A 19,536-nucleotide genomic window follows, 5' to 3' on the forward strand; every position below is an offset into this window, starting at 1 on the left:
TGACATGCCCCCCTGCACAGCCTTTCATTGGGAAGATCAGTGTGCTGCTGTTTCTCCGCTCCCAGCTGAGAACTGTGGGTATGTGATCACTTATTAAGGGAAAAAGTTATTTATATTGTTTTTATATGTATACACAAATATTGTGCCTTTCATATCTATTTTAAACTGAATAGGTTGTTTTACAAGGTGAGGGTTTACATAAACTCTCTGGTTCAGCCTTTCTTAACCTTTTCACCACATAGAAACCTTGGGCTTCAGTTGAACTCCAGCGTTACCTTCAGTTCTGCATAGTAGTACAGGCGGCTCCTCTCCTGTACTGGAATTGCTTACTTTGATTTTACTGCATAATGTGAGCTTCTCACAGTGTACAAGTTGCAGCAGATCCAACAGAGCCTTCCACATTTCCTGATTGTCCCCAGTTAGACCCTTATTTTTAGCTCAGTTCTTTTAAGAACTCAGAATCACATGCTACATAGGCCTGTCAAGGAATGCCTGTCCTTCCAATCTGACACCCCTCCCCCCCAAACTGAGGCATTGTGTTATTTGCATAACTCTTCCTAACAACCAGCCCACTGCTTGCATCAAGGCTGAGGGCTCTTGAGAGGAATACTGAGATGTTTTTGAGAAGCTTTTTACAGCACCCTGCAGACTCTCTCACCAGCAATGATTTGCCTGCATTGCATAGAAAAGCACAGAGACACAGTTATGACTTCACTGGGTTTAAAAAAGGTATGTAATTAAAACAAACAGGTTTAATTTAAAATTCAAAACATCTTGATGGGGAAAGAGGGAGGATACAGGGAAGGCAAAATATTAGCAAACTGAAGTTCAGAATATAATAATAATAATAATAAGCAATAGTAATATTAAGCATAATAAAATAACAATAATAATCATAATCAATAAAATTCACCTTTTTAGTGAGACTTGGGCTTGTTTTTGCTTTACCAATAGAACCACCAGTTCTGTGGCAAAAACACATCTGCATTTGTGTCTAGTGGCATAAAGTACATTTTGCATTGGTGTTCAGTGGTTAAAAATACTCTGACCTATACTTGGAATATATCAGCACTATAGAAAAACATAAAAAGAGATGTCTCAGGCACTGTGTATTTTGTCTTTTGTGGTGATGATGACAATAACAAGACTATTACCATAATTAAAACACAATCAATGATGCGAGAAATGCTGGATATTAGCTGTCTAGTAACTCCCCAGAGGAATTCTCACACTGTCATTATTATTGCCATCCTGGTCCCCTGGCTGTTTCTTAGGTTAAATGCTTGGAGGGACACAAGGGATATGTACAGAAAACATATAATGTCCCTGGAGCTCTCACTCTCATCATAATACTCACTAACTAGAACTGCAGCTTTAGACCCCCAGCCCCACATTTCCAGACTGAACATTCCAGTGATGTCCCAATAGGGTTGATTTACTAAAACTGGAGAGTGCAAAATTTGGTCCAGCGCTGCATAGAAACCAATCAGCTTCCAGGTTTATTGCTTAACTGAACACGCTGAAGTTATAAGCTGACTGGATATCATGCACAGCTGCACCAGATTCTGAATGCACCAGTTTTAGTCAATCCGCCCATGTGTGTTTAAGGAGGCTCTTCTGGGTTGTGTTATCAACACTGGTTTCCCAGCTTTCTAGCCTCTCTTCTCTTGTGGATCCACCACCCAGGGGAATCCCTGTTCTCGAGCACAATCCACCCCCTGCAGGCTTTACACTGCTTGATCCCCTCTATCTTCACCAGTTTGACCAGTGCTTCTCCCTTCCTTATGGGTAGATTTTCGCATCTTTAAGCACTGCTTTTCCACCTCTGTGGAACCCCAATTGAGGACCCTGGTCGAAGCGAATGTCATTTGTGAGGAAAGCGATACATTTGCTAAAAGTTTAAAGTATAACTAAAGAAAAACCTTTTTTTGTTTGGCAAAAAACTGACAGGGGTTATAACCCTCCCCTAGGCTATCCCAAGTAAAAAAAAAAATTTTACCTTCAGTTTGGCTTTAATTTGGATTACTCTATCCCTAAAGAATACCAAGGTTACCAAATAGGTGGTTTAACCTCTTGGCACTGGCCGAACGCAAATGTGCGGCCTCCCGGCATCTGGGCCTAGACGCCGAGCGTCCGCACATTTGCTTTTTATTAAAAAAAAACCTATGTGCTGAGAGTGCGCACCCTGCGCTCTCCCAGCACACATGTCAGGTACTCACGGAAAGGTCCCAATCTCCTCTTTCGATTGGGACCTTTCCTAATCATGTGACTGCCGTGACGGCATGTCACAGTGGTCACATGACCCTAAACCCCGCCCCAAGGCCCGCCTTCTGAAACCCTCAAAGGGCTGGGAGGCGCCGGTGCCAAGGGGTTAAAGACCTTAGCATTTAGTTACTAATAAAAGGTAGCTTTAGCTTCTTATTACTAAATAAAAATTAAAGTCTATTAAAGGTTATTTCTCTAAAAACTGAAAAAGTTCTAAATTATGTCTACTATCCCTGTTTATAGCATCCACTTTGTCCATTGATAGCTGAAAAAAATAATGATCTTTATTACATTATTAAGTGTTCTTGCATAGCAGGAACACTTATTGTTATCTCACAAATATATTCTTATTCTTATTATAGCCATATTTGCCACGCTAACTCCTCAAACACTTTTTACACTACAAAGACAAGTAATATATCAAAACGTGCGGATTGTTCCCGATCGGATTGCTATTACTTTGTGGAACGTTTCGCCGAATCGTTCACGAGATATCGCGGTTTTTGTGGCGAAATTTTCCCATAGGAATGAATGGAGCAATTAGAGTGAGAAGTGACAAATCTAGAGTGTAGAAGGAAAAATCAGAACATGATTTGTAAACTGCCATCACTCTGTCATTTCAGCTAACCCTGCTGTCACTAAAAATGTTTACGGCTAAGCCATACTCCTGATAGTTTTCAGAATATGACCATTTGTTTGCAACTCACCCCTCCCATTGACTTTCATTGAAACTTCACTCACAGCCACCTGAAATGTTAAGGGACGTTTTTAAACTGCGACTGTGCCTTCATTTTTAATATTGCAGAGACATACTATACATCAAAATTTAGATCTGTTTCTTGTGATTGTCAAAATATAAACCTTTTCACGGTAGCATTTATACTTTTAAAACTACAAGCGTTTGAAGATGGCAATCGCCAGTGAAGTTGGCAAGTTTGAGCAGGGTGTTTAGAACAGAGCTTCTCACATTCCTGTGACTGACTGAGTGAGTTGCTATAGCAACCAAAGGTCACTCAAGAGGAAGCTGAGTCACATTAGAGTGAGAAGTGACAAAGCTACAGTGTGAAAGGAAAAATCAGAACATGATTTGTAAACTGCCATCACTCTGTCATTTTCAAGCCCACCTACACATATCTTATATCAAAACGTTCAGCTAACCCTGCTGTCACTAAAAATGTTCACGGCTAGGACATACTCCTGATAGTTTTCACAATATGACCATTTGTTTGCAACTCACCCCTCCCATTGACTTTCATTGAAACTTCACTCTAGACACCTGACATTTTAAGGGACGTTTTTAAACTGCGACTGTGCCTTCATTTTTTATCTTTCAGAGACATACTATACATCAAAATTTAGCTCAGTTTCTTCGCAGTAGCATTTATACTTTTAAAACTACAAGTGTTTGAAAATGGCAATCGCCAGTGAAGTTGGCAAGTTGCAGCAGTGTGTTTAGAACAGAGCTTGTCACATTCCTGACTGAGTGAGTTGCTATAGCAACCAAAGGTCACTCAAGAGTCAGATGAGAAACTTCACTCACAGCCACCTGAAATGTGAAGGGACGTTTTTAAACTGCGACTGTGCCTTCATTTTTTATCTTTCAGAGACATACTATACATCAAAATTTAGCCCTGCTTCTTGTGATTATCACAATATAAGGCTCTTTGCTGTAGCATTTAAAACTACAAGTGTTTGAAGATGGCAATTGCCAGTGAAGTTGGCAAGTTTAAACAGTGTGTTTAGAACAGACCTGCTAACATTCCTGACTGAGTGAGTTGCTATAGCAACCAAACATAACTCACACGCAGCTGAGTCATTGAGGCTAACTGTGAGCTGCAAAATACAAGCTAAAATCCATTTCTCCCTCTGTCAGGCTTGCTATGTGCACTGCTTACATTTCATCATTACTTGGTAAAGGTTACTTGCAAGAACACTTTACACAATTTCCCCAGAAATTGTAGATTTTCTAGTATATAATTAATATATAAGCAGATCTGTAGCTGTAATTCTTGAGGAGAGATCTGCTACAAATGGTAATTAGATGTATGGCATGATCTTACTATAAACAGACATCAACAGATTACCCTTGCATGCACATTTAGAGGAGCACTGCTATAGAAAGTAAAAGCAATTGACTAAAAAAAAAATCCAAATTGGTACACCTCTTTACTTTCATAATGTAACCCACTGACACATGAAAGGCAAGCTTATAAATTTCACTTTCAGAGAGAATCATTTTGATTTTAGCAATTTTTCAGGCTCCACCCACAAATATGTATTGAGAGGATGCTGTAAGTCCACATAAACATAACAGAATGAAAATTAGAGACCCAGGCCCTGAGGGCCCGGGGTCAGTAGGGGGCCCCATGAGATGCCCCTGGTACCTTTTTCAGAGGCTTTTTTTAGTTTGGGCAAGGACACAGGGGCCCCATGATCCCCTATTGCCCGGGGGCCCCATGAGTTGTCAGTCCGCCCCTGTATGGATTAAACATAGGGGTTGATTTACTAAAGGCAAACTGTTCACTTCGTATGTGTAGTTGCACACCACAAGGAAATTAGTTACAGAGATTAGTAAATGAGGTAAAGATTCACTTTGCAAAGTAAACGCAATCACATTTTTGCTAGCACATGATTGAATGATGGAAGTCAGTAGAGCTTCCCCTCATTTACCAAACTCTGGAGCAAATTCCCTTGCAGAGTGCAACTGTCTATTTGTCTTTAGTAAATCAACCCTGTAGTATATTATCCATAAACAGAAACACGGGGAGATTTACTAAAACTGGTGCACACAGAATCTGGGGTAGCTGTGTATAGTAACCAATCAGCTTCTAACTTCAACTTCTGAAATTCAGCTTTGACAATGAAACCTGGAAGCTGATTGGTTACCATGCACAGCTGCACTAGTTTTAGAAAATATTCCCCACGGTGTCATTCCAAGCTGGGTTTATTCTTGTGGACATATAGCATCACCTTCCTGCAGCAATATTCTGACTAGCGATGGCTTTAGCTCTCACATCACACATACTTTGGCCAACAATAGCACTAGACACAAAAATACTTGAGCAATGTCACCTGGAGAGTTGGTGTTCTTAACTACATAGGTTTTATTTCTCTGTGGCTGTTCCTGCAAGAGACAAACATTGACTGTGTTTAAAAGCTCAAATAGATTCAAACGTTGCATTTCAAAACATAATTCCATTCCAGCACAATAATAGGAGCATGAGATGGTGTGCTTCACCAGTCTTAAAATATAAAGACAGGACTGCAGCAACATTACACTTGTCAGCTGTCTCTGGCCTTTGAAACCCTCAAAGAAGAATTTCAGAGACAGAGATTTCACAGGTACAATCAGTTTTCTCTTCACTTCTTACCGTGCTTGGATATGGAAAATCAAACTTCACAAACGCATGCAGGTCGTTGGGTGCCATTCCTGTGAAACAGATTAATAGAAGTGAGCAATTTTCATCGGATACCAAGTGACACTACAACTAAAAAATAACTGAGAAAAGAAACTGCACATAAAACATGAAGTTGTATGGTGACACATGGGGCAACACAGCCATGGATAGAGTCCACACTCTGCAGTATATTCAGCAGCTTCTGAAGGGCCATTTGAGCGTTTGTGCCATTAAAGCAAATCTTGCTTTGTCCATCCAGGGCAAAACAACAAGGTGCCTTGAATGCCCCCCTCTCCTGCATAACATGTTTCTTTTCATCATTTTCCCCAGTGCTACATTCAGTCACTTGCAGCTGAAAAATAAATATGGTACTTTTGTGAATCAGGGAGAATGTGAAAAAAAGGAGGCTATTCATGGATCAAAATTCGGCCAGTTCAGCAGGGACCATCCAAGATTCCATCCATGTATGGACAAGCTGACTGTTCCCCAAATCGATCCATCAATTGACTTGGGTACAACCAGCCTGTAGGAATTTTCTACATGTAATTACTGCTAGCGGCTATAGCCTCTAGGAGTAATCAGTGTTCTGCCTGCTAGGAAGGCTCCCTGTGCTCCCCCCTGCTGGCAGAACATAGCTGAACATGGCTCAGCGCGAGGCATTGTTGATGGGGGAATCAAACGGTTTTCTTTCCTTTCTTTCAAATCATCTATGGACTGCCCAACTCCCTTTCCTCTCACATGATCACATTGGTGCTTGTGATTGAGTCAGTGTTGCCACATGGGGTTGGGAGCGAGAGTCTTCAGCGCCTTTGTAAGCTTAACAAGAACACAGGGATTTCCTTCCTCGACTGTTGAAAGAAGGCATGGGAGATCAACAAATAGGCGAGCATAGGAGAAGGTGGCATTAAAGTCAACAAGTTGCTTTACAATGCATGTGCAAAGCACAGGTTCACTTGAATCTTTCAGGTTACAAGATCAAAATGCAACTGAACAAGAAAAAAATAGATTTCATTTAAGAATACAAGTGAAAAACTCATTAACATTTCTCTAAAATCTAACTGTAGTTCAGGCAGGGGCGGACTAACAACTCATGGGGCCCCCAGGAAATAGGGGATCATGGGGCGCCTGTGTCCTTGCCCAAACTCAAAAAAGCCTATGAAAAAGGTACCAGGGGCATCTCATGGGGCCCCCTACTGACCCCGGGCCCTTGGGCAGAGCCCGAGTTTCCAAATGGTCAGTCCGCCCCTGAGTTCGGTGACATGAAGTTCTGGGGTGTGTTCAGAGAAGTGCCAATCAGCACTGGCTTTAGCAGTTCAGAGTCTCTCTGGAGTCAGATAGTACTCAATGAGCCCAGGATGTTACTGCAACACTAGTGAATGGATGCTCTAGCAGAGACACCAGCCATGGGGTGAGACAAACAGGGCCGATCAACTCCAAACTGAGTTCCAATTGCAGATCAGAGCATGGAGGCAGATACATAAATCTTAGTAAATCACACCTCCCTTCTATATTTTGTGTTACAGAAACCCTAAACACTGCTTTGGACAGCCCTGAAATAAAATGTGGAAAAAAGCTCAGCTGAACTCATTTGGCCAATTTGTATACAGAGATGGCAGACATGTCAGATAACAGCTGACACCATTCTAGTGTAGTAAGGGACTATGGTGACAGGCTTTTATTCACTTCAAGCAGTTTTGCATCTTCATACAAGTCTATGGGAATGCAAAACCAATTTGAAGCAGAAGTGTCTCAAACTGATGTCATCAACACAAGCTGAACTTCCATTGACAACAACCCTAAGAATGGCAGCAAAATGAGACAACTGATATGCTAGACTCAGCCAGGCTATTCAGTAGGTGCAGGAAAAAAGCGCGCCTATTCTGGGGTTGGTCTAAAATAAGTATCCACATGCAACTGGATGCTCTCTTTGATGACTGGTTAGTGAACCAATATACTAATGTTATTATCAGAAACCAGAAAAACTGAGAGTTTCATACTATAAAAGAGTTGAGAAATGGGAGCAGGACACAGATGAAGAGGTGCTTTAAAAGCACCCACTGAATATAAAATGAGCATACAAAGTATGAATATTCAATATTTAATATTTGCCAGACAAAGAAGAAAATCTATTTTTGGTAATTTTTTTTTTTTTTTAACTCTAACCATAATATTCAAAATATATAAAAAAAACACTACACATTACCTTAAAACCCAAGTTCAGGTTGGAAGAAAAAAAACTCTTGCAGCGGGGGTCCCTATTCTCCCTAGCAGTGCAAGGCTATGTTTAATTGTGTCTAGAGGCAGATAAGAAGGCTGCATTACTTGCCTTACCCCCACTCTGGCCAGCTCCGGCACTCTCCGGTGCTCCAGTCTGTAGGTGGTCCCTTGGCATCCATAATGTGCCATGCAGGGCATTTGCAGGTAGAGATGGCAAGAGTGAGATTGTAGCCAGGAGGGCCTTGGAGAAGAGGTTGGGGGGGGAACAGTGACAACACTGGAGGGACCCTGCAGGAGTGGAGAATAAGGTAAGTATTCACACCTTATTCCTCATCCCCTAGACAAAAATAAGCAAACCCCTGCAGTGCTGACACTGAAACAGTCATTTTTTTCTGTCCTTGGAGTGGGGCTTTAAAAATAAATACAATAAAAAAAATACACTGATAAAAACAACCTGCAATATGCAGACACCTCTCCTCGCAAAAGAGCGAGTAATAATATGGCTGAGAAATATCTGCAGTTTGCTAGACAAACATGTTTTCCTCCAGAATTCATTACAAAACAACTAAAGAGGAAGAGAGCACTCTTTGGAAGGTGTTGAAAGGGACAGAGACAAGGAGAATGTCACCTGCAGGGGCTGGAAGATTAATGCCTCGTACTATAATCAGCAGCATCTCTGTACTACTTAGCTCCGAGAATACTCTGTTGGGAAAGAAGGATCATGATCAGTTATATACAGACCAACAATTAGTCCAAACAACTCACATAACCTCCCCCTTTTCATTTCAGTATTCTACCATTTCCAAAAAGAAAAATACATAGACACTGTATCTGAACAGTTACTGGTGTTGGAGTCTGACCTATGCCTGACTGGAACACCTAATGGTTGTAGATTTGACATATTAATGGTGTCAGATCTGTTCTATGATCTGCTCTGTGACTGACCCAAACAGTTACTGGTGTTAGATCTGACATATGCCTGAGCTAAATAGCTGCTGGAGTTTGGTCTAATTTATGGCTGACCTGAATAGTTACTGGTGATACTTCTGACCTGTGCCTGGCCTGAACATTTAGTGGTCTTAGGTTTGATCTATGCCTGATCAACAGTTACTGGTGCTTGATCTGACCTATGCCTGCCTTGAACGGCTTCTCAACATTCCTCACAGTCAGTATTGATCAAAATGATTACCGGACTATTCTCAATGTCTTGTCTTCAAAATGATAGGGAGGTGGATCACGGCCCTGAGCTTGAGATAGGTGAAGGATATCACAATTCTTCTTGCATTCATCTGCCATTTTTTCGAACCTGCCACAAGAACACAAACAACATCAGACATTGCTGAAGATTTAGCCCAAGGAGCTCTGTCAAGACTTCTACATATTCTCAGTTTATCAAAGAGGGGAATAACAATATAATACAACAAAAATATGGATTTGTGTACTTACCATTAACTTTTTTTCTTGGAGCCCAATGAGGGATACAGAATTTTATAATCCTGTAGGTTATACTGCTGCCTGTAGGGACGACTGGATACTGGCAAAGAAAAAAACTGTAGAACAGCCCAAGGTATAACCCTCCTACTATCAGCATGCCTCATAAAAGAATTTTAAATGGTTTAAAAATAGAAAAATAAAATTTACACACACACACACACATATATATACACACACACACATACACACACACATACATAAATAAAATGTCACAAAGGCTTGATGCCGTATAGCTGAAGAGGTGCTTAGTGAAGAAAGCCAGCCCAATCTTGAAGACCACAGCCTGAACCTTGGTTTGTCCAAGCCACCTAGAGATGGTGAAACTGGAAACCTGGGAGCCCATGCTGTGCCCCCGTCTGAGATGTCAACAAGGGAATCCATCTTCATGAAAGAAGCAGCAGCTGAAACATTTACACAGCCTGATCCACATCCAACCAATAGAGAAAATTTCAATTTTGTGAACTGCAGTTAGACAAAAGGGATGGAATTACAATGATCTGGTTAGGTTGCAAAACAGAGACTACTTTGGGAAGAAAGGAAGCCCAGGGCCTCAATACAACATTGTCCTTGTGCAAGAACATAAAGGGTTTCTTGCAGGATATAGCTGTCAGCTCAGACACTTGCCTAGCCAAGGTGATTGCCACAAAAAATGCAACCTAGTGAGTCTGACCGGAGAGTGGAAGGTTCAAAGAGGACTGGACTGGGAGCCCCATGCAAAACCCCTACACAAAGGGTTTAATTAGAAAATGGAAAGCCAACAGTCTCTGAAACTAAATGGAAAGGGGAGAAATCCAACCCATGGTACTACCAGCCAGGTGTTGGTTCAGATCAACTGCAAAAAAGAACAGATCTGTCATATGGAGAAACTCCAGGGGTGGAAGCCCTTAGACCCACAGCAAGCAAAGTACACCTTCCATGTCTGGTGGTAAACCTTGTGGGAAGTGTATTTCCTAGCCTTCAGTAACATAGGAATCAAACTTAAGAGATGCCCTGTATGTTAAAACCTGGGTTTTAACAGTCATGCTGTTAAAGCAAGGGACCAGCAGTCAACAGATCCACAGTAGGAATGAACAGCTTTGGAACAAAACAGAAAAGGCAAGTGCTTAGAATTAGCAAACAGCCTATCAGGGCATTTTCAATCTCTGTACAGGAATAAGGCCTTGATTGCACGGGTGGCAACAGGATGGTAAAAGCCATGATTTTACCATCCCTGACTGCCCACCTAAAAAACTTACCATGGCAACTGAAGGGGAACCTCGTGGCTACGATGCTTTGCTTAATGATCACCTTAACTTGGCATGTCCCCACTGAAGTCACTGTGACCGTGCAGTAACTGAGAGCTAAACCTTAATTAATGATTGTGGCAAGGTATTTATATATAAAATCTACCTTTATAATAATAAAGCAATAATTGAGCCTTGCTGGTAAGTAGGAGAATTATACCCTGGGACAGGCTACATTTTTTTCTTTGCCAATGCTAGTGTAGGCGGTAGCATAAATAAAAGGTTTAAGACTCTCTACATTTCTCAAAGGACAAGAAAAAAAATGTGTCTGTGTACCATTCTCTTTGAATAACATGACTTTAGGACACGTGTGCCTTCATTCCCTAATGTCTATGGCCATCTTTACATTCTATCTGGTTACTGATGTAGAGACTTTTTACTCACCTTGTGGTTTCTGCAACATTTCCCATCTGAGTAAATTGCTTGGAGTACCGCAAACATTTCTAGGAGGAAACAAAAGACTGGATGATGCCAGTCCATAAAGCCTCTGAAGATGAATCTAGTTCATAGCTGTAAATATATACTTTCTACATACTTAACAGCTTAAAAAGTGTTTATTTTTTATGAAATAATAAAAGTAGCCATATTGTGCTATCATTTGTACCAGTTTACATATAAAAGATACTAAAGGGACTGTATAGATGTAAACCCCATGGGTGGACCTTCTGGGTCTGAAAAATGGAGACATATCAACTATCTGTGAATGTTTATCACCTTAATACTACATTATGTACACTATTTGGCCATAAGTTGTAGATACCTGATCATCAAATCTATCTATATGGTCAGATGTATGTGGACACCCTTTCCTGGTGAGGGGTACTGTTAAAGCTACAAATACAGACATTTTAGACAATTGTAGACTTCTATCTTTGGTGGTTTCAACTTGGAGAAGACCCTCTTTTGTTCCGGCATATATTTGTGCTCCTGTGCACAACGCCAGATCAATAGAACATGCATTGGCAAGTTTGGTGTGTCAGAACCCGCATTGCCTGCACAGAGCTAACTTGAATGCTGACTGAGCCAGGCCGCTTTCTCCAACATCGATATTCAACCTTGAAAATGCTATTGTGGCTTAATGGGCATGAAATTCTGCAGACACACTCCAGAGCTTTTTCAGAACAGTGGTGGCTGCTTAAAGCAACCAAAAAGGGGGTGGGGGGGGGGGGCATCTCAATTTGAATGAATGCCTATGGTTTTGGAATGGGTTTTCAAGCAAGCTAATGTAGGTGTGATGGTCAGGTGTCCACAAACATTTGACCATACAATGCATTTAGAAACAAAAGACACTATACAGTATATGCTGAAAAAAACCTTTGGCAGGCCTTGAAGACAGATGAAATCCAATAAGGTTCAATTCATAAAGATTTATGCAAGGATAGGGATTTTTATTTTATCCATGTGACATTAAATTTTGAATCTCACTGAACTCAGCCTAAAACAACTTTCCTTTAAAAATAAAGATCTTTATCCTGGTGTTTTAGCTTTGTTAATTTGGCTTCTAGTGATAATAAAATCATATATGTTAGTATAGATCATTAGACACTACCCAAGATGTTTCAGTTTCGGTCTTGCTCATTTGAGAGATTCATATACGCAAATAATTTAATATGTATTCCATAAATAACATTTAATATAAAGCCTACAACATCCTTATTCAAAAGGTTCAAAGTTCATATGTCATACATTATCACCACTCAATCAAAGTAGTTCCATCACAAAACCTTAAGAAGTATGATGCTTCAATGTAAATAATATCATGATCCCACTATTTCCAGTTACCAATCACAGTTCAACTTTAAAGGAAAAGGAAAGTAATTTTTTTCATGCGTACATAATGTGAGATAATAGCAGGATATACTCTGCAGTAATTCCTTAGAGTCTTTCACATTTTTACTAACTTGCTCCCCAATGTTTCTTTTGTATTGTCATAAACACAGCAATATTTGTAGATTCGCTCATAGATGAAGCTCTAGGGATAAGATATATCACTGGGGAGTAGATTTTTTTTTTAATGGCTTCGCTGATTCATAGATTTGCACTGTGAGAAGGTGCACTAGGGCAGTGGTGGGCAACCTTTTTTTTTTAAACTGAGCCAAATCTCGCCAAAACCACGATTGAAATTTATTTTGAGAGCCACATTTTTAAAACTGAAAATACATCCCCCATATAGTAATTCATCCCCCATATAGTAATTCATCCCCCATATAGTAATTCATCCCCCCTATAGTAATTCATTCCCCATATTGTGCCAAGTCACTTGCCTTTGCTCCGCGCGTTCCTCTCGCCGTGTTCCCGCGCCGTTCCGGTCTTCAGGGCAGACTGTGAGAGGAGAGGAGTTCGTCACGCTGCCCCGCCTACATCCTGACAGCCAATGTGCCGGGCGCCCGAGAGGAGGGAGGGGAGCGGGCGCCCGGCACACAGAAGAGCCGCATTAAATTGTGTAAAGAGCCGCATGTGGCTCGCGAGCCGCGGCTTGCCGAACACTGCACTAGGGCATAACCATGTGACCAGGACAGAAAGTGAGAAGAATCTCTGGAGTGGGGACACACAAATTCCATTCTATCAATTTGAAAAAAAAAAAAAGGTAGGCTGGAGTTGATTTTTAGGTATAAAATTAGAGAATATGATGGAATATTTGGAGGATCAGTGCAAGATACCTCATGCTGTTCATGAAGAAGCTTCAACAACTGAGAGTAAACTTCATCTGAGTTCTGTGGTGACCTGGTATCTTCATGTTCTACTACAACAAAGTCACTGTCCTCATCTGGAGGTGGTGGGATCTGGGGAATAAAAGCAAAGACTGCTTAATGATTTGAGGATATGTCAATCTGTTGCAATACGCCTACAATGAAAGATGGCTCATTAATTGCAATAAAGGATATGCAGTGGATGTGGGAATCTCTTAGATTTTTCTCATTCAGCCTATAGGTCAAACAAAAGAGATCCATCATTAGGATTATGATTAACCACTTGAAGACAGAAGACACTTTTCAGACATTTTTTGTTTACAAGTAAAAATCTGTATTTTCGGTCTCTGATCAGCCGGTGGAACTGCTGACTTCAGTGCCGGGCTTCCCGATCACACGGGAGAGACCGGAGAGGCACTGGAGGGGCAACCCTCCTGCTACCTTTAAAAGCTGCTCAGAACACTTTTAAAAGGGTAGGCAATCCCTGGCTGAAAATTTTAATACTGGGGTTATTGCTAGCAGATGCAGCCATGGCCCCCGTATAACCACGTGAACACAATCACATATGTTTACGTGATTGTGCTGCAAGTGGTTAAGCAATTGCTAGCTTAAGACCACTATATTTTGCCCATTTCAAACAGTGGGATAAGCAATCAAGACCCATAGAGCCAGCCTGCTCTGAGTGGATAAAAATGTATGCACACCTTTAACCACTTGCCTACAGGGCACGTATACTGTCCAGGCCAATTTTCAGCTTTCAGCGCTGTCACACTTTGAATGGGAATTGCGCGGTCATGCAACACTGTACACATATTAAATTTTTATCATTTTTTTGAGACAGATAGAGCTTTCTTTTGGTGGTATTTAATCACCTCTGGGTTTTTTATTGTTTGCTAAACAAACCAAAAACAACTGAAAATTTAGAAAAAAAAAAGTTTTTCCTTAGTTTTGTTATAAACTTTTGTAAATAAGTGATTTTTATCCTTCACTGATGTGCGCTAATGAGGCTGCGGTGATGGGCACTGATAGGCTGCACTGATGGCCACTGATGAGGAGGCACTGGTAGGTGGCACTGATGGGCATTGACAGGCATCACTGATGGGCACTGAAAGGCAGCACTCATATGGCAGTGATAGGCAGCACTGATAGGCGGCATTGACTGGCACTGTTAGGTGGCACTGACTGGCACTGTTAGGCGGCACTGATAGGCGGCACTGACAGGTGGCACTGATTGGCAGCGATAGGTGAAACTGAAAGGCAGCTCAGATGGGCACTGATATGTGGCATTGATGTGCACTGGTAGGCCCTGATAAGTGGCATTGATGTGGCACTGATGGGCACTGGCAGGTGGCATTAATGAGCATTGACAGCTGGCATTGATGGACACCGACAGGTGGCACTGCTGGGGCTACACTGATCATGAGCGCACACTGATCATCAGTGCCCTGATGATCAGTGTAGATGTCCCCTCTGAGGAATGCCGATTATCGGCTCTCCACTCCTCACGAGCTGTCAGATAACTGGCATTTCCCTATTTACATAAGATCAGCTGTGATTGGACACAGCTGACCACATGACCAAGCCGACATCTTCGGCTCTTTCCGTTGATCGGTGATCCGCTGTGTCTGAGGGACACAGCGCACCACCGATCGCTGTGCTACACGCCCCTGGAGCCACGCATGTGCGGTTAGAGTGGGAGGACGTCATATGGCGTCCTCCCAAAATGAGAGAACCGCCTTGCGCCCGTCATTACCTTATATGGTGGGGGGGAGGCGGTTAAAGGAAACCTGTCAGAGAAATACAGTGTTGATATTTCTGATCCACTTCTGTAGACACCAGTTCACTGGCTTCTGTGCTACACTTCTGGTTAGAATGCAATCCTAATCAATGACATAAAACACATGCAGACTGGGAGTTCTGATTACACTTGCTGCACACCAGAAAGTGCTCAATCCTGGGACAGTCAGGAAATAACATTTTCATGAGCAGATCAGCAAAAGCAGTTCACACATTTCTCTTAACACATGTCTAATTTAATCATTCTAAAAAAGCTATGTTAAAGCTGTAGTAAACTCCGCTTTGTGATTTTTACCTACAGGTAGGCTTATAATAAAGCTTACCTGTAGGTAAAATTAATATCTCCCAAACGTGATGGTGAATTCACTGGTGCATGCGCTCTGAAGAAACGGCATACTCATGCTATTCCTTCAGAGCTCTGTGCCACTGCCGTAACTCCTGTGCACATGCGCAGGAGTGAATTTATCACAGTTCAGCCATTCAAGCGGCCGAAGCCCGCTAACTTGGAAGGAAGCCTGTGTGTAGATGGAAGCCCTGTCAGTTGTGATAGCGCACCGCTGGAGGGCTTTGTTTCAAGGCGAGTCTTTCATAATCTGCTTTGATGCATCGCGTGATATTACCTTCCAGAAGGAAAATTTTCTTTTTTCAGAAGTTTACTACCGCTTTAACAGGTGAAGTTAAAGTCTGTTGATGCACCAACCTTGGCAATGTCAACCAGGGTCCCACTTTTGACTTTATCGATGGAAGCTTGGATAGTACGGACCACTACCATGTGCTCTTTGGCAAGGACCAGGTCATTTTTTTTCTTAGCTTGGAGAGCTGCTTTCCTGTACTGTCTCCTGCGGTTCTCCAGGAATTCCAGCTGTTCTTGTACTGAAAGTCACATGACCGGATGAAAGTTAGAAAAGTCCGCTTTTTGGGGCCATGAACACAACAGAACCCCAGAGCTTATGTATATTATTCCTATCCATACCTTCAGGGGGAAAGTCCCCAGTGGGCTCTGTGGTTTCAGCGACTTTGGTTTTTTGAGGTGCCTCATCTTGCTGTGGAAGGGTTGATGACACCTGTGGTTTGACAATCTGGATGGGCTTTTGTGGGACTGGTTTCTTTGCTGGCTGTTCACCCTAAAAAAAAAAAAAAAAAAAAAAAGAGAGTACTCAGAACTCTGAGCTTCCCATGCTGCATGTTCATTTTAAACTGTAAACAATGTACTTTTTTAAAGTACCTGTAAATTAGATATAAACCCCAATTACATTTACATTGTTTGAGTACTGCCGTGTTTCCCAGAAAATAAGACATGGTCTTAAATTTTTTTTGGCTAAAAAAAACAAAAACAAAAAAAAAAACACACTAGGTCTTATTTTTGGGGGTAGGTCTAATTTTTTTAATGTCCAGGTGTGGACAGGGGGTGCAGAGGTGAGTTGCAGGCAGTTGTGGATGAGTGTTACCATAGAGAGGGCTGGCTGGTGACAGTTGTGAGCTGCAGTCAGGTGTTGCAGAGGTGAATTGACAGGTGACTTTCAGGCAGGGTGCATGGGTGAGTTGCAGACAGGGGATGCAGAGGTGAGCTGTGGCTGGGAGGTGCAGAGGCAAGCTGTGGCCAGGGGGTGCAGAGGTGGGTTGCAACTCAGCTCACCTCTGCACCCCCCCAGCCAAAGCTCACCTATGCACCCTTTCTGCAACTCACTTGTCAATTTACCTCTGCAACACCTGACTGCAGCTCACCTTTACACCCCCCCCCCTCCACTGCCCTCATATGGTTAGCTGTTGTGGTGAATCCCAGTGGTGAATAAATACCACCAAAATAAAGCTTTATCTATCTAAAAAAAATGGTAAAAAATTCATTTGGGTACAGTGTTGCATGACCGCGCAATTGTCATTCAAAGTGTGATAGCGCTAAAAACTGAAAATTGCCCTGGTCAGGAAGGGGGTAAAAGTGTCCGGTCTGGAAGTGGTTAATAATAATTATTTTTTGTCAACAGAACATTATCTTTATCAGTGTGGCTTTGCTCACTGGACAAATCAGCATGTACAGCAGTTTTTATATAAAATGACTAAAGCTTTTGTAGACTGAAGACAAACTGCAGATAAAAAAACTTTTTTTTTTGTTAGATTAGCACAGGATGGGTAAGGGGTACAACTTTTGTTGGGTTTATACTGTCAATGTACTTGTTAGGGAGATTTCCACCACTTCCTGTAGAGACAGACTGCAAGAAAACACTTTTTCCCAAGAATATCTAACGGATTAAATTTATTGTCTCTGTCTTCATGTCTCAGTGACAACAGCTCCACTCATTTCTTGAAAAGCTGCCAGAGGCATAGGAAGAATGGTACAAGAACATCAATATTTACCCGGCTTTCCAAAAATAAATAGATTTCTTCTTGGAGTTGAGTTTTAGTCCTTAAAGCGGCTGGCTTCTTCTGTTCTATTTGTGCCACCAGAGCAAGCTGCCTGTGCACAATTTCTAGGCAATTTGGAGCAATTTTAGTCATTTTGCCAAGGCACCCCAGAAGGCATCCTGGTTGAAAAAGGCTGGGTTGAATTACATCAGTAATGAGGGGGTTGCATAACGTCAGTAATGAGGGGGGTTGGGTTACGTCAGTAATGAGGGGGGTTGGGTTACGTCAGTAATGAGAGGGGGTTGGATAACGTCAGTAATGAGGGGCGGGTTGGGTTACGTCAGTAATGAGAGGGGGGTTGGGTTACCTCAGTAACGAGAGGGGGTCGGGTTACCTCAGTAACGAGAGGGGGTCGGGTTACCTCAGTAACGAGAGGGGGTCGGGTTACCTCAGTAATAGAAGGGGTTGGATTACCTCAGTTATAGAGGGGGTTGGATTACCTCAGGGAGAGAGTGTTGGATTACCTCAGTGAGAGAGTGTTGGATTACCTCAGTAATAGAGAGTGTTGGATTACCTCAGTGAGAGAGTGTTGGATTACCTCAGTAATAGAGAGTGTTGGATTACCTCAGTGAGAGAGTGTTGGATTACCTCAGTAATAGAGAGTGTTGGATTACCTCAGTGAGAGAGTGTTGGATTACCTCAGTAATAGAGAGTGTTGGATTACCTCAGGGAGAGAGTGTTGGATTACCTCAGGGAGAGAGTGTTGGATTACCTCAGGGAGAGAGTGTTGGATTACCTCAGGGAGAGAGTGTTGGATTACCTCAGTAATAGAGAGTGTTGGATTACCTCAGGGAGAGAGTGTTGGATTACCTCAGGGAGAGAGTGTTGGATTACCTCAGGGAGAGAGTGTTGGATTACCTCAGTAATAGAGAGTGTTGGATTACCTCAGTGAGAGAGTGTTGGATTACCTCAGTGAGAGAATGTTGGATTACCTCAGTTATAGAGGGGGTTGGATTACCTCAGTAATAGAGAGTGTTGGATTACCTCAGGGAGAGAGTGTTGGATTACCTCAGGGAGAGAGTGTTGGATTACCTCAGTAATACATTGTAGATTTTACTAACTTTGTTTGGAATTGGAGCTGTACCAGTGTTACAGGGTTAACATGACATGACATGGCAGCTGGCAATTTCAGAGGCAGAGGCTAGAACTGGCAGCTTACATTTTTCTATCAGTTAATGTTTCCCTTCGGGACGGTTCACAGCAGCAGGTTTCTGTGCGATTCACATGCGATACGGGTACAGTGCAATTTCGTCCCATTCATTTGAACCGCACCAAAAGTAGTGCATGCGCTACCTTATAAAACGCACAGCATCCGGATCGAATGGTACTACTGTACCATGTGATCCAGTGCAGGCAAATGCATTGCGTTTGTGAGCTGCTTTTGGGATGTTGTTAACACGGACACCTGCTGCAGAACTCAAGTGCAGTGTGTTTTAAATGCAGTGCAGGAAATGCTCATAGAACCCCGGTTTCCCGCACTGCATTCTGATGTGAACTGGCCCTTAACCGCTTCCGTGTTCCCTTTAGCAGAAATACGGCTAAAGGGCGGCACGGGTGTGCGAAATCACATATATAGACGTGATTTTGCAGTTCCAGGTAGGGGCGCGCAGGAAAGGGTCCCGATGCCTGCACCCTCAGACCCAGGAAAGGGTCCCGATGCCTGCACCTTCAGACCCAAGGTAAATCCCGATGCCTGATCCCTCAGACCCAGGGAAGGGTCCCGATGCCTGCACCCTCAGACCCAGGAAAGGGTCCCGATGCCTGCACCCTCAGACCCAGGAAAGGGTCCCGATGCCTGCACCCTCAGACCCAGGAAAGGGTCCCGATGCCTGCACCCTCAGACCCAGGAAAGGGTCCCGATGCCTGCACCCTCAGACCCAGGAAAGGGTCCCGATGCCTGCACCCTCAGACCCAGGAAAGGGTCCCGATGCCTGCACCCTCAGACCCAGGAAAGGGTCCCGATGCCTGCACCCTCAGACCCAGGAAAGGGTC

General features: G+C 42.6%; 1 protein-coding gene across 1 annotated transcript; it reads right to left on the bottom strand.

The window, feature by feature from the left end:
• Window positions 1–4,414: 4,414 nt before the first annotated feature.
• LOC149447422 (coiled-coil and C2 domain-containing protein 1B-like) lies at window positions 4,415–17,637 on the bottom strand. Its single transcript, XM_089652595.1, has 9 exons — window positions 17,497–17,637; window positions 16,118–16,268; window positions 15,845–16,017; window positions 13,318–13,440; window positions 11,042–11,100; window positions 9,070–9,186; window positions 8,509–8,582; window positions 5,637–5,695; window positions 4,415–5,389 (listed from the first exon to the last, which is right to left on the bottom strand). The coding sequence occupies exons 1-9, from the start codon at window positions 17,635–17,637 to the stop codon at window positions 5,276–5,278; spliced, it is 1,011 nt and encodes a 336-aa protein (XP_089508721.1). The 3' UTR covers window positions 4,415–5,275.
• Between the last annotated feature and the right edge of the window lie 1,899 nt (window positions 17,638–19,536).

Source organism: Staurois parvus, unplaced genomic scaffold (assembly GCF_062004578.1).
Source record: "Staurois parvus isolate SC_StPar_1 unplaced genomic scaffold, SC_StPar_1.0 ptg000687l, whole genome shotgun sequence".
NCBI classification, from domain to species: Eukaryota; Metazoa; Chordata; class Amphibia; order Anura; family Ranidae; genus Staurois; species Staurois parvus.